The sequence below is a fragment of the Mya arenaria genome, chromosome 14, assembly GCF_026914265.1.
Source record: "Mya arenaria isolate MELC-2E11 chromosome 14, ASM2691426v1".
NCBI lineage: Eukaryota > Metazoa > Mollusca > Bivalvia > Myida > Myidae > Mya > Mya arenaria.
The window spans coordinates 26848288-26862970 of record NC_069135.1 but is presented as its reverse complement, the minus strand read 5'-3'; the positions used below and the strand labels follow the sequence as shown (position 1 = coordinate 26862970).

Here is a 14683-nt window from a genome sequence, read left to right as displayed (position 1 = left end):
GCTGTATATAGAGTTTTACATGGCTCCGTTGGCTGCCTGGAAGGGCGTGAGATCATTGTTAATTCAGACAATAAAAATATGCCTAGCATTTTGAAGGTTGGCAGTAAAAAGCCTGATTGCATGATATTGCCTTGAATGTTGACAATGTATGTAACACGCACAATATAACACTCGTCCCAAAGTGGGTACCTCGGGAAAACAATACTGAAGCTGATTTTCTGAATAGGTGTACGGAAAGTGATGACTGGTCTATTAAGCAATTTGTTTTTAATGACTTAGAACGTGTATGGGGACCGCATACATGTGATCGTTTTGCATGCAGCTACAATGCTAAATGGCCAATTTTAATTAAGTACTGGTGTCCGGGTACTACGTCTGTTGACACTTTTAATGGTCGGGAGAGAACAATTGGCTAGTTCCTCCACCGAGATTGATCAATGAATGCATTATTAAGATAAAGAAAGAACAGTGTAAAGCAACAAACATTGTTAGTTCCTATGTGGAAATCTGCTCCGTTTTGGCCAATATGTTTTCAGAGTGACGGCGAAAAGGCCGGTTTTGTACATGATTGTATTGTTTTTCAGCCTGGTCGTCTCATAAGGCGGGGAGGCGGAAGGAACGAGATTTTTGACGACAGGCCGCTTAAATTTGGATTTGTGGCTTTGAGATTTATGTAACTCATGTATGTTTATGTTTCGCCGGCCTAAACCTGAGAGAGGGTATCCAGAACGAGTTAAGCACCAGTGGATTGGATGGTGACGTATTCGGTGATCTGTCGGACAAGATGGCGAACTTTCTGGCGGGTTCAAGGAGTGACAATACGAACATCAAGTATATGAGTTATTTTAATAAGTGGAAGCATTTCATTACATTAAAGGGAGGTAACGCAATTCCAGCTTCACCAATTCACGTTGCTTATATTTGACTGACGGCAAACGCATTTCTAGTTATGTGATAAGTGCAACTGTGTACAGCATTAAATGGGCACATTCACTCAGGAATTTACCGGATCCTACTGCTAATTCATTTGTGACAAACCTGCTCGAAACTGCAAAAAGAACCCTTTCAAAACCTACACAACGCAAGGATTCCAATTAAACTGACACTTTAATAAGTTTGTGTAACAATTATTCTAGCACTACAGATGTTTACATTCTACGTGATTTATGTATGATTGTTTTAGCGTTTAATGTTTTGTTTTGCGTTTTGATGAATTGATTCATTTGCATTGTAACGATATAAAGTTTTACGATGATTATTTCACGATAGCTATAAGGGTAAGCAAGATTGACCAGTATCGCAGGGGTGATAAAGTAGATATTGCTATTGGTTCTACAGCGGCTTGTCTATACACTTTGTTACAAAGGTATTTTAGCGCAGCAAATTCGTCTGGAAAATAGTTTTCTTTTTCGGCCTATCAATAGATCGAAAGATAAGTGCAAACACATTTCAAAGAATAAGTCACTGAGTTACACGAGAACTCGTGAGTGCCTTTTGGCTAGATTGAGAGAAGCGGTTGGGGATTCGAACATAGGTTTGCACTCTTTGCGAGCAGGTGGCGCCACGTGCGCGGCGAATGCCGGTGTTAATGATCGTTGTTTGAAACGTCATGGTCGCTGTAAGAGCGAAAATAGTAAGGACAGATATGTCTGTGACTCCTTGGAGAGGAGGTTGCAAGTGTCTAAATCTTTAGCTTTGTAGTTTTTTAAAGATTATTTTAAGAGTAATGATTCGAAATTCGTCATTTGTTTTTGAAAAACATATTATCTTTTTGATAAACTGTTCTTTTCATCTCATTTTTCAAGCCCGCTCTTTTTGTATTCTAAACAACTCGTCTGGTATTGCACATTTGTGTTGTTGTTTTTATGGTAAAAACGAAGTGTAGCAAAGACTATTCATTTCACGCGTTTCGTTAGTATAGCGTGAAATATTTGTCTTGGCGAAATGTTAGTATTTTAATACAGTAGTGGTCAGTCTTGCACGAGGATTTCGTGCTATATTGGTTTATTAGCGTGTAGAGTCTTTCTTCCACTCGACTTCACTCAGTTCACTTCGTAACCTAAATTTTCACTTCAATATTTTTAGTGATTTTGTTTCACTGTTTAATATCCATATTTGAAACCAGACAAACGAATGAGGTTCGACATTCATACTTTGTGGATCGACACTTGGCAAACGAACACAGGTTTCCAGAGTTAACCGTCTCTAACTTTGCCTGGCCGGTCGGTTGCACTGCATAGGACTTTATTAGCCAGTGAATTTCATTGTGTTGTGCTCTACATAAATACATGTGCTCGTTTTATACTTACTTAACCTGGCTGCACGTCATCATCTAATAAACAACTCGTCTTGTATTGCACATTTGTGTTGTTGTTTTTATGGTAAAGTATAGCAAAGACTCACACTGCATATATCTATGACAACAACAAATTCTCACATATCTATACTCGATTTTTTTACCACGTACAAAAGAGTTACATCGAACAGATACATTTTAACTTTAGTTTGATAAACTGAGGTGGGAGAAAAAGCATCGTAAAACTAGTTCCAGCAAAACACCATACGCTCGGGTTGGGATGAACCTATCTTACATGAGCGGCCATGGAAGATACTTATTTTTCCCCTTGCCGAAAAAATTGAATTTATTAATCGATAACACAGATTTTATGAGCACAAACCTGCACATTAACAAAATCAGCTAAACTGTTGTATTACATAATTATATGTGCTCATTACAACGTAATTAAGGTATACGATGAACATGTTAAGTAAATTTTAGATCTCCGGTGACCACATAGTGGTTGATTATCATTTGAAGGGTGCTGTGTGCAGAAAAAGAATATCTAAAACAATCCAACAAAAACAATAACAAATAAGCTAGTTTTGCCTTGAAAAAGTGCCAAATAGGTCAGTTTAAATCCAACTTTAGTTGAAATATAAAACAAACAAAACATGATCTCCAACTATATATAATATTTCAAGGAAATGTAGTAAATACAAAGTAAATACAAAGTGTATAGAAAACCGACACCGATAACGAATTATGCAAAGCAAGATGCAAGTCTACAAGTAAACACAGAAAGTCAATTTTACTAATAATGTTCGCTAGTTACAAAATACACAATTATACGAAAATATTTACTTGAAAGAACAATACAGAATATGGCATATCTAACGACTTGTTTGATTTTATATAACATATATATATATATATATATCCATTTGTACCAAGCATTGTAAATAACCGGTTCGGCAAGACCGTGTTTACATGGATTTGCACGGCGATAAAGGGTTCTTTGCAAGGAAACATATATTTTTAAAGTGTTGCCCAATGACATCAAATACTATATATCTCTGATATCTTTTTCCACATAACTATTGTCAAATATCGTTTCATTTATTGCTTAGTGCTTAAACATCATTCAAAGTGACGGCATCGGCAAGAGAGAGTGAAACACATTACATTGTTGTAAACATAATTAGAAGGTAACCAAGAGAAATTCAAATAACAAAACAGAATTAATGAAGGGTGGAATTCAATTAACTACATTGTTCTTCGATCCAATCAAGATCAGGGGTGCATGTATTCAATATGCTACTTAAGTTAATCTTAGGGTCATACATTATTGACTTCATTCACTCTATTGGTCAGTTATTAATAACAAGTAATCCGATTCGCTACATCGTTGTTAGATCCAACTAAGACGTATATTAAAAACCAGCCGTGTAAAGAATACCACCCGAAGACAAACCTTTACTTTCTCTGAAGAGCTAAATACAAAACAGCCATATTGTTTAACTACTTGCAGGTGCCCATTACGTCATAATTAAGGTATTCAATGTACAAGGATGTGAATTTGGGGTGTCTGATGACCCCATATGAGTTTGCTATCAGTTGAGGGATTTTATGTGCAGATAAGAAATATGAAAAAATTGTAACGGAAATAATACTACAAACAAAATTTATTTGCCTTGAAAAATTCCGGAATAGAGCAGCTCACGTCCGACTTCATTCGAAATATAAAACAAAAATATAACCTCGATTAACTTTATCTTAAATGTATCTTCGGTCCTCAATTTTGTATACCGGTTATAAAGAAAAAAAATGATATCAGCACTATATTGAGTCACCCGGCATCAAGATGTTACATGATCGCAAATGGTGCGATAAAATGAACATCTCATATGTATAACGGGTTCCTTAAACCCAGTTGATGACTTCTAGAATAAGCCGAGGTAATGTGAGTGGAACGCAAGCCCTTTATATATAGATACAATCACATAAAGAGCATTGATATTATCTAACAACAAATTAAGCAAATACAAAGTGTATGATAAACCGATATCTGAATAAAATATGTAAAGCAATATCTAGACAAGTCTATAAGTAAATTCATGAAGTCATTTTTACACCAACTTCAATAGTGTTCACTTCCTATAAAAATACGCAAGCATAGTCTTTGAAGCTGACTACAGAATATGACATGTCTCATGACCGGTTACATTCGATTCGTTTTCCTGCTCAAAATGTTTTTGTTTAAATCAATCTGCAGTCCTGTTTCTCCTCCTGCTGCCGCAGAAATTCGTCCCTCAAGGCGGGAATGAGTCCCTTCCGAAAGGCGACATCTACAAGCTCGTAGGAGTCTCTGACGTCGGGGTACTGGTGAAGCGCCCATTTAAGATACACGAGGAATTCTGACCAGTCCACCTGCCCATCACAGTCCATGTCCAGACACTGCAGAAATGGAGCAATAAGAATCAGACAAAACAAAAACAAGTTCATATAAAAATTACTACACCATTTGTGTTAACATAATTTATTTTAATTGTTTTATATACAATACAAATTAGGCTTCTCTAAATGCCTAAAATAATATCGAATAAGATGATATAAAAATAGAAGTAATATGGATATTTTAATCACGTGATTGGTACTGTATGACATTTCAATGCAATCAAGTTGTTATTCATTCATCAATATCATTTCTGTATTTAAAATAGCCTTTAACCGGCTCTTTCCTGACAATTTTTCAGAATGTTAGTATGTACTTACGATGGTGTCGCATCAAACAATCTATTTGTGTAAGTGCATACTTACAACTTTTAAGCATCAATAATTGCATATTATACACTTATAAAATTAAAATCAACGCGCTTAAAGCATTCCCAGGCTTTTGGCCACCTACGATTTGTGTGACAGTCATGTAAAGTCGAATGGAACAAAAAAAAGTGAAGATTTCTAAATTTGTTTCAGTAATGTCAGTCCAGAGTGTTGAGCATGTTGCATATGCATATTTTTAAACCACTGATAAAGATGTGTACGCGTGACATAGGTTTAGGGCATTATTAGGATACATCAATACATACAGGAAATAAATAACATGTGTGTGATTTGATCCCGAGGAATTTTGAGTGAAGATCCTGACATTGTAGAGGGAAAACGTAAACATAAAGAGTATTATTATTCACGAGTCCAATCCATTTTGTTGTGTGCATTTGGTTTAGCAGTTTTACAAAAAAACAACAAGATAACTATCTGATAATAGTGTCTTGGTCACCATATTTTGTATATCTATTTTATACGTGGTACATGCTTTGTTACACTTTTTCTACATTTGTTTCTATTTTACTGTTGAAGATACGTGTTTGGACAAGTGTGATAGTGAGTTATCCTAAACAGTTTTAAATCCAAAATGTTCTGCTTCACTCATCATTCCAAGGCAGAAACCCAAACATTTAATAATACAGACATGTAAATGCATGTATTGTCTGTCTTTGACTTGCTTGGTGTTTCTTGTTTAGTGCCGGTGAGGCCTTGCTACTTGAAATATCATATTGACAAACATCGTACATTATCTTTACTTTTAAATATTGTTTTTGTATTTTAACCTCAATGCATAATGAATAATTGAAATTTGATAAAAACAACCTTTCCAAATAAAAAAGGGAAGAAAAACATTTTAAAAACGGTTTATATAGCAGCTTGATATAGGAACTTTAGCTATACTCGCTCAATAATTCTGGCAGAGATCGTTAGTGGTCTGTAAATTATGTTTGTATTTCCTACATTAGTGCAATGTAAGGTGAAAAACTTGTCATAAGTCGTTAGTAAGTTTTGCCGTTATAAAATTATCGGTTAAATTTAAATGCTAAATGATAGTGAATGATTTGTTTTTAAAGTTAGCGGGGAAACTATGAAGTTGAAAGGTTAGCTCAGTTTCTAGAGCACCGATGGTAGTTGTTTCAATCACCACAGACATCGCTTTATGTTCGTTCAGATTTAATGTCATTATGTAAAACCTAAGTTTCATTTGCATGAGCTATTAAAAAATTGTCGCAAAGCACCGGAACGTGAATTTCTGCCGTTGTGAAAATATACATTTAAAAGCAGGTTTCATGGAGTTTATCTAGAATAGTTACACACGACCTCTTGTTCTTAAGTACGTATTTCAAACATTTTCAAATAATTGTTAGAATATTATACTTAGAGACACATGTTTTCGAATATATAAAAAATGGATATAAAAACACATATTTTGTAAGCGTATTAAAGTACCCGAATTGCAAATAAACAAGGGAGACAAATCTGCATATCTAAAGTTATTCTGTCACATCCAAAACCCTTCAATATATCAAAAACTGGCTTTGAATTGACACAAAGCTTTGGATAACAATCAACAAATTATAATGTTTTATTTATTATTAACATAGGAATTTCAGGAAATTTTCGTTAAAATGAGTTTATGTTAGAATTTACAGTTTCTACCATTTCTGAAAGCAAATTAAAAAAAAAGTTATATAATAATTTATTTGGAAACTTCTATTAAAGGCATGCTCTTAGATATCTGATTTGTATTGGTATTTTCTAAGAAATTGTTCGTTCCATATTTATATATTCCAAAAATAAAAGCGATATTTCTTCTGTTTGGAGCTTATGACACAAAAAACGAAAACATTAAAATTTAACTTCTTATTCAGACTACCGGAGCAAAGCCAGCCTATAACAAATGGAAACGACACATCGAATACAACTTTTAAATCACAACAAAGACATCTGCACAGCGGGTTAAGGGAGTTTTGGGGGGCGTATTCGGCGCGTGTCTATTCTAAAATTGTCTATGTCATTGTCTGCTAATAAATCAAAATACACCATTTCAGACTAAAAAGAGACAAACATTTCTTGAGAGAGGACACCCAAACACCTCTTCCGACACAAACTATTTATGTTTCGATTCGTGAGTTATGCCCACTCCAACGTCAAATCCTGGATCCGCCCCAGCACTTGTCGGTACATTTAACAAGCCCCGACAAAGAAAAACAGCATTGAAAACATAAACAAACATATTTATTTTCTTTTTTTGTTAGGGCTAGCAAGAACGGTCAGTGAAACGTCTTCATGACGTCACTGGCAAAGGGGTAAAAAGGTTAAAAAATATATCAGAAACAGAGTTTAAATCGCCTGCAACATGAGTTTAACGGCGAAAAAGTTATTGTATTTGTCATTTTCTCAAGTGAATTATTTGTTCTTTTTGCAGTTGAAAATGTTGCAATCTTTGTGTAACGTCTCAACAAACAGTCTCAACCTCTTTATGTGTATATGGCGATTTTCAAAGAATGTCGAAGAATATTGTGTCTTAGCAATGTTTGTGTCCTCGATGTCTGGCTTACATATCTAAACAACAAACGAAGTACCTGCAACGCTTTCTTGGTGTCGTTACAACGGTAGCAAGAGAAATAGGGCGCCATGAACGCATTGTAAAACGAATCAAAGAGTAACATGTTGTCCCCTCTGTCCACTCCTTCCTCCCTAAAGTCCCACTCGTCCCAGCGTTCGCGGATCTCCGTAAGGAGATTCTGGGCATGTGGTGTAAGAAGGGTGTCTGATTCTATTGCATCCCTCATTGCAGCTGTTATTTTACCTCCAGAGCGATCAAAGAGGACCGCAAGTCCAACTTTGCTCATGTATTCTTCCTTTCTGAAACAGAAAACACACTGAGACTTAATGTTTTAAATTGAATTAAGATTTGTATTCGATCACTGTGATAAAACAGCCGTATCAAATCTTTTAACAAAAGACCGCTTTTGATACATTCATTACGGAGAGTTGATAATTTGCTGAAATTCAAATTCTAGCGATTAACAAAATAATCTGAATTTAAATTAAATATGTTAAGCATGGCAAATCAATTAAATCATGTTTTTACCTTCCACTTCTTAAATCTTCGAGCATGTGTTCTTTCATTTTGTATGCTTGATCAACCGTGAAACTTTCATCTTCACCAAACAAATTCACAAGACGTAAGCGAATCATCTCAGGCGAAGAAAGAGTTGTGATCCGAACAGGGGCCGTCTCTCCAAAGAAGCTTGCAAGGTCAAACTCCTCCTTACCCAAATCAAAAACGAAATCCAAAGCCCGCGCGCCGTATATAGGTTGATTCTTATGCGGTGGTTTTCCTGTGCTGAGTTCCGTCGTGATAATTGCGGCTTGGCGGAGATAGGCACAGTTGTAACGCTTAAGGACCTTTTTGTTACCCAGTCGAACGAGATTCATGAGAGTCACACAGGATGACGCGTTCCCCATCGCCGCTCCCTCTTTACAGACGCTCGCCCATATTCCGTCAGCCCCGTTCATCAGCACCTTTATTGAAAGATTAAGCGTTTCATAATGCTACACTTAGCGCGTCGTATCTAAACAACTATAACAAGCAAACGATATTGCCCGATTAAGAGGGAATCTAAGAAGAATCCTGTCGGGTCGTGTCTCTTCATTCTTAAATTACAACGTTATTTAAGCATTCTGAATGAGTATTCATTTCAAAATTATTACATTGAACACGAGACGGTTTCCTTTTTTTTTGGCGACTTGTGTTTTGTGGAAATTTGCCCGAGCTGTAGTTTTTTGGCCATGATTACATGAATACTTTACTTTGTAAGGTTTTTAAGTATTATGTAGCAAGGGTTTAAAGTCGCATCGTCATAAAATCACAGATAAAATGAAATGTTGGAAAATAATTTACAGTAACCATTACTAAAATAGACAAACGTTACCTCGAGGGCAGTTGCGTCGAGGTATCCAAACTTTTCATGCACATGAACAAGAAGGTGTCCTTTCCATTCTGCGTCGTCCATAACCTTTCGAATATACTTGGCCCAAGTACCACATTCTTCCGGCAAAGACTTTCCACGCGGCTCCTCAAAAATCAACCCAAACAACTTGATCTCCTCCGGTAGGTTTGAAAGAAATGACACCACCCTGAAAACACGATCGGCGTCCCCGGACATGGCGTCAGGAAGATCACGTATATTAAACACAATTTTAGGCCTGTCGCCGAGGTTTTCAAAGCACCACCGTACTAACTTCTCAAGGAGAGCGCACAGTTGATCGACCGTAAACTTGTCGAAGTCATAGGTAGAGTCACCAAGGTCAAACTCAAAAATGACGTTTCGCAAACCAGCAGATTGCATCTTGCGTAGTCCGACTGGCAACTTCTCTGTGTCAGGGACCTTTTTCGTGATGCCTTAACAAATACAAGCGTTTAATGTTTATTGATGCATTAGAAGGTTAATTGTCAAGGTTTGATAATTTATTGACAACATATTTCACTTGATTGATTATTATATTTACAAGTATATACTACAGATTACGTACAAAAAATAAACATGTATTATCAGCGTTCACTTACTTTCCGTGATTTCGGAGAAAGCCCAAAGTGTCTCTGGGTCCTCGCCTTCTGCTATCAGCTCTTTCATAAAAACGTCATCGACACGGGTCATATGGTTAAAACTGGCCACGATGATGTTTTTGAAGCCGCATTTCTTCGATGTATTGTAGATTGCCCATTTATCTTCCAAAGTATGTCCCTTCAGTTGACCAACTGTACTCTCACGAATCGAGTTGTCCAAAACGAAAATATCCAAATCGCGTAGGACGTCATACTTTTTTAGCTTATCTTGGACTTCATTCATATAACTATCTGCTAGTGCTTGACATGTTTCCGGATCCATGATAAGAATCAAGACCTTAAATGGAAATGATAATAGATAAACTTGATTCTTTTGACATTTATTAAGTTTTGCCAGAAATCATTATTATATTCCTTTCCAACACGAAAAGGATCATTTTCATTTGTATATGTATTTATTTGTTAGCAAATGAAAGTGCGATATTTCAGTCAAATAAATTCCAGCAGCCTGTATGGCATTAGCTCTTTTAATTTTGTAAATTTAAATAGAAATAAAGAAGCATTGCCTGGTCTTCATTTTATCGTATATTTCTTTATATCCCAAACTCTTACTGACCTCTGTAGATGTATGTACACCTGCACTTTAAGGCTGTGATTGAATGACACATTACAATAGTGGTATTTTGGTGTACGATAATTACAACCTAGCACTTCATATGGTTTATATTCCTTTTCGATGTTCAAAATGCACCAATTACGGAGACAAGACTAGTAGACATATGGAGCTTTAAAGTTTTTTACGAACATGTTCTCATATATGTACCTGTGTTGTGCTCGAATTATCAAACAAAGTGCCGAAATAATTACTGAGATATATCCGTTTCTTCTCTCAATGTTTGAACAGATTGTATTGAGTTCGACTTGATGCATTACAATTGAGCCATGTATAATATCCTGGATCATACGGATTTAATTTCATTGCACGTCAAACCTCACCCCAGAAGTAGTCATGCGTTCCGGTTGTAAATGCTTTAAACAAATTTAAACCTACGCAGGACACATTGATTTGTCCTTGAAAACCAGACATCCTGTTTGTGCAGCTCCTCTGACTGACCTTAACAAAATATAACTCACGCATGCTTATCGCTCTTAAAATGTACGTTTGGAGCTATTATCACATGCATTTATCTCTGTATTGAATCTGTTTATTATTTTCCCCTGTATTTCAATATGATTTAGTTTACTGAGTATTTCTTTCGTTTTAGATATGTTATTACTGATTTTGTTTGTCGGAAAATAGCTCCGTAGTTAAAATAATTATCATATAATCCTTCTGTTGTATAAATATTGAATTTGTCCTGGCCCCTAATATTAAAAAAAACGTTATTGCATATTATTTACGTTTTAATAACAAATAATAACAGAATGCTCACCGAAATTTAATGAATTTATTTCCCCAACAATTTAGTATGCAATAACGTTTTTTTTAATATTAGGGGCCAGGACAAATTCAATATTTATACAACAGAAGGATTATATGTATCAAAACAATGCTTAGCAAAGCTTCCTACTTTAATTTATTTATATTCGCATTGATACGAACTATAAGATCCTGCTTTAAAATATATGATGATAATTATTATTACTGTTAAATTTGTACTGTCATCATTAAGATCTCATTTCATTTGTACTTTTAACATTCTAAATCCCATTTGGCTCGTACTAAATTATTTTATATATTATTTTAACAGTAATTTATCAAAACATAAACGTTTACCTTAACTCAATATACTCCTGAAATAGTATTCATAAATACAAATCCCGCTCATCAAAGCCAAATGCTGCACAATAATGTCTAGTCGTTCTCGTATTGTCGTAAGTTGTGTTATTTGTCGCGCAATCATCTATGCGTGCAGCATGCAATCAGATATCATGTTACTTGCAAGCAAACCTAATAATAGTGAATTTACAAAGGGTGCAAGCTTTGCACGTTTGTTAAGGCAAAAAAACACCTGTGTTTCCGGTAACCCGACCGACCCTATTTTTTCCTCGCCGACCCTAATCTTTTTTTAGACATAAAAGTAAAAAAATAAATATTAATTCTATCGTAATTTTTTTTTAAATATATCGTCATTATTTTCGTTGTTTGTCTTTCTATGTCCCCGGAGAATAAACTTTCATACCTTCTTATGTCAGTGCGTGTATACCACGTGATAAATTACGTCATATATGCCACGTCCGAAGGCAACATTTTGCTTAAAATAAAGACTTAAATCATAGATAACTTTTCTTTTACTAAACCACTTTTTATAAAACAAAGGGCAGTCTACGCCCCACCTTCGCTTAATTACCGAATTTTGATAAGGTGATTAGTTTCATCAAACACTTCGACAAACCTGTTTCCAAAATACTGTTTTGACAGTGCTCCGTCAGACGGCCGTATTGTGATAATGTTTGTCGAAGTGTTTTAAGAAAATAAACTCTTAATCAAACTGTGGTAAAAGACTGTGGCCGGGTTCCGTAAGTGGCGTAGACTGCGCTATGTTTCATTAAAAATGGTGAGGAAATAGTAAAGATATCTTTGTTTAAAGTATTCATTTAAAGTAAAATATTGCCTTCCGACGTAGCAATTATGACGCAATTTATCACGTGGTATACACACACTGTATGTATTACCGAGACGCTATGTCAACAGGAAAACAAAATGGCGGAGGGCGGCGAACCCTGTCCGATATCTTCAAATTGACAAACGCATGTTTACGGTCCAAACACGTGGTTAATCACAAGAAACATATTTTGCTGTCTTTAAAATGAAAATATTTAGGATTATAGCTCGCGGTGTTACTTATTTATGTCCAAAATAAAACTTACTTTTTTACGATTAGGCTTTACGTATATCATGCAGACTTCTTACGATTAGGCTTTGCAAATTCATGCAGGCTGACTGCCAGGTTCCAATACACATTTCATTAATCGTTACATTAATTTATCCGCAATTATCAATGATTATTTATTTCGCCTTATTCTAATAAGTCCCATGAACTAAAAACCAAACAAAAAATTTCGAAAGTTTACGACACATTTGTTGTGTCGGCTGCAGATCAAACGGTACAATTTGTGACGTCACAGCACGAGCGGTGATAATATCAAAGGCGCGTGGCTATGGTTTGTATTTAATTCGGTCAGTCGGATATGGTATGATCCCGTCCGCCCGGTTAGCTCAATCGGTAGAGCGTTGGACTCTGAATCGGACAACCCGGGTTCGATTCCCGGGCGGGCCAGGTCACTTCTGTTGTGATTGGTTATGAAATCCTTTCTACGACCATTCGCACTGTACCACTGCCCATGGCATGTACAGAAGTTGTCAGTTCCTTGCAGAGGTGAAGGCACCTAGTACTGGTTCTGCCCAGGAAAGGTGTGCGGTGGTCGAACTGTCACTCTGGGACCCTTCAATGTGCTCACGCCGGGACCCGGAGTATAAACTACTAACACCACCACCACGGTATGATCCCATTTGATTGCCAGGATTTCGCTTAGGCTGTTAAGAAAATACCATACGATCGAAAAAATAATAATCAATAATCATCGTCTTGGAATCTTACAACAATAACCGAAATGTTTGTATTCACCATAAGTACGAATGAAACTTTGATTGTACGGAAATAAAACAAGTAAAATAAATCCATATCCGCGTTTACGTGTTCTATTTTTAACCTACCTCCACTTGAAGGCCTAGTTTAAGGAGCATACAGTTGACAAGAAAATCGGCGATTTTCCTCAAACAAATAAATTTAGTTGATAATTGACTGTTTGGGTAGAACATTATCACAGAATTGTAGAAATTGAAGGGCTGGATTTGTTCTAAAAACCGATCGCGACTTATAAACGAATATTGTATACAAAAAACACCAGATTTCATCGGCAAAATTGGCGGGAAAATACGGAAGTCGAAGGTAAGGAAATGATTTTAGACATTAAACAATGCTGTTCTTCTCTGACTTTTTGTAAATCATGAAACTCTTAGATATAACATAATTGATCTGATTCAACAGAAATTAGGTCTTTTTAGATTTTAATTAAAATTCAGTATGAGTAAAGGTTAATTGGTGTCCTGAGAAACAAAGCCAGCATTCAGGTGAGGAAAGTTTCTTCCAATATAGAGGCAATTGGAGCAGTCACTTTATCTAATGAAGTCATTACTGAAAGGCTTTTGCCCTGCAGCTCTCGCTTGTCGCCGTAGGTTTTTATCTGTAATTGATACTATAGAAAAATGTGAAAATAAGAAAGGCGTAAGGATAGGAATTTTGGGGAGTTTTTCAAGTTTTTAATTTTTGGTGATTACTCTGAAAGTTAATTAATAGCCATTTGCATTAGTTATAATGGTAATGCTTTTCTAATTTCACGACTTAAATCATACAAATAATTTTGCAAAAGTGTTTGTATCAAATCAAAAGGCCAGGAAGGCAGGCGAAAATTGAATATATAAAGACCGCTCGGAATATGTTACAGCGGAATATGTTACCAAAACCTAAAGATGAATGTATGCGTAGTATCATAGGACCGAATTGATTCGAAAATTTAACAGCCACGTGACCGAATAACGGTGACCTTTATAATAAAAAGCAAAAAGATTGAACAGCAATGGCAGATCCGTGGTCTAGTGGTAACGTACTCGACTATCAATCCAGGGGTTTCAGGTTCGATTCCCCACCGCAAATACTACTCGACTTCCGGAAGAGACATTAAATGGGGGTCCCATGTGACAATGCTATACACTGGTGCACGTTAAAGAACCAGGTTAGCTCTTGCCACGGTTACATTCAGTCTGTGCACTAAGCTCCAAAAAACATAAAATGGCTGACAAACATTATCGGAGCACTCGCCGAATGGGCAAGGTACGAGTGCGAGTCCAAATAAGCTTATACACCTCGCTGAACAGCATTTCCTTTGGCTTATAACAGCGGAAAGAATACGAATAATATCCATTAAATCACCATATT

The 14683-nt window shown here is 36.0% G+C and overlaps 1 protein-coding gene across 3 annotated transcripts in view; it reads right to left on the bottom strand.

Moving 5' to 3' along the window:
- Window positions 1-11616, bottom strand: part of LOC128217049 (uncharacterized) — a 52259-nt gene extending 40643 nt beyond the window's left edge. The window contains exons 1-6 of one of the 3 annotated variants that reach the window (XM_052923880.1): window positions 11461-11616; window positions 9684-10020; window positions 9049-9518; window positions 8205-8638; window positions 7693-7975; window positions 2954-4735 (exon numbers count right to left, since the gene is read on the bottom strand). In XM_052923880.1, the coding sequence (XP_052779840.1) occupies window positions 4538-4735; window positions 7693-7975; window positions 8205-8638; window positions 9049-9518; window positions 9684-10005 (1707 nt within the window). In that variant the 5' untranslated portion in view covers window positions 10006-10020; window positions 11461-11616 and the 3' untranslated portion in view covers window positions 2954-4537. Of the gene's footprint in view, window positions 1-2953; window positions 4736-7692; window positions 7976-8204; window positions 8639-9048; window positions 9519-9683; window positions 10021-10506; window positions 10689-11460 lie in introns of those variants that run through there. The other 2 variants (XM_052923881.1, XM_052923883.1) reach the window with 2 other exon arrangements.
- Window positions 11617-14683: the final 3067 nt, after the last annotated feature.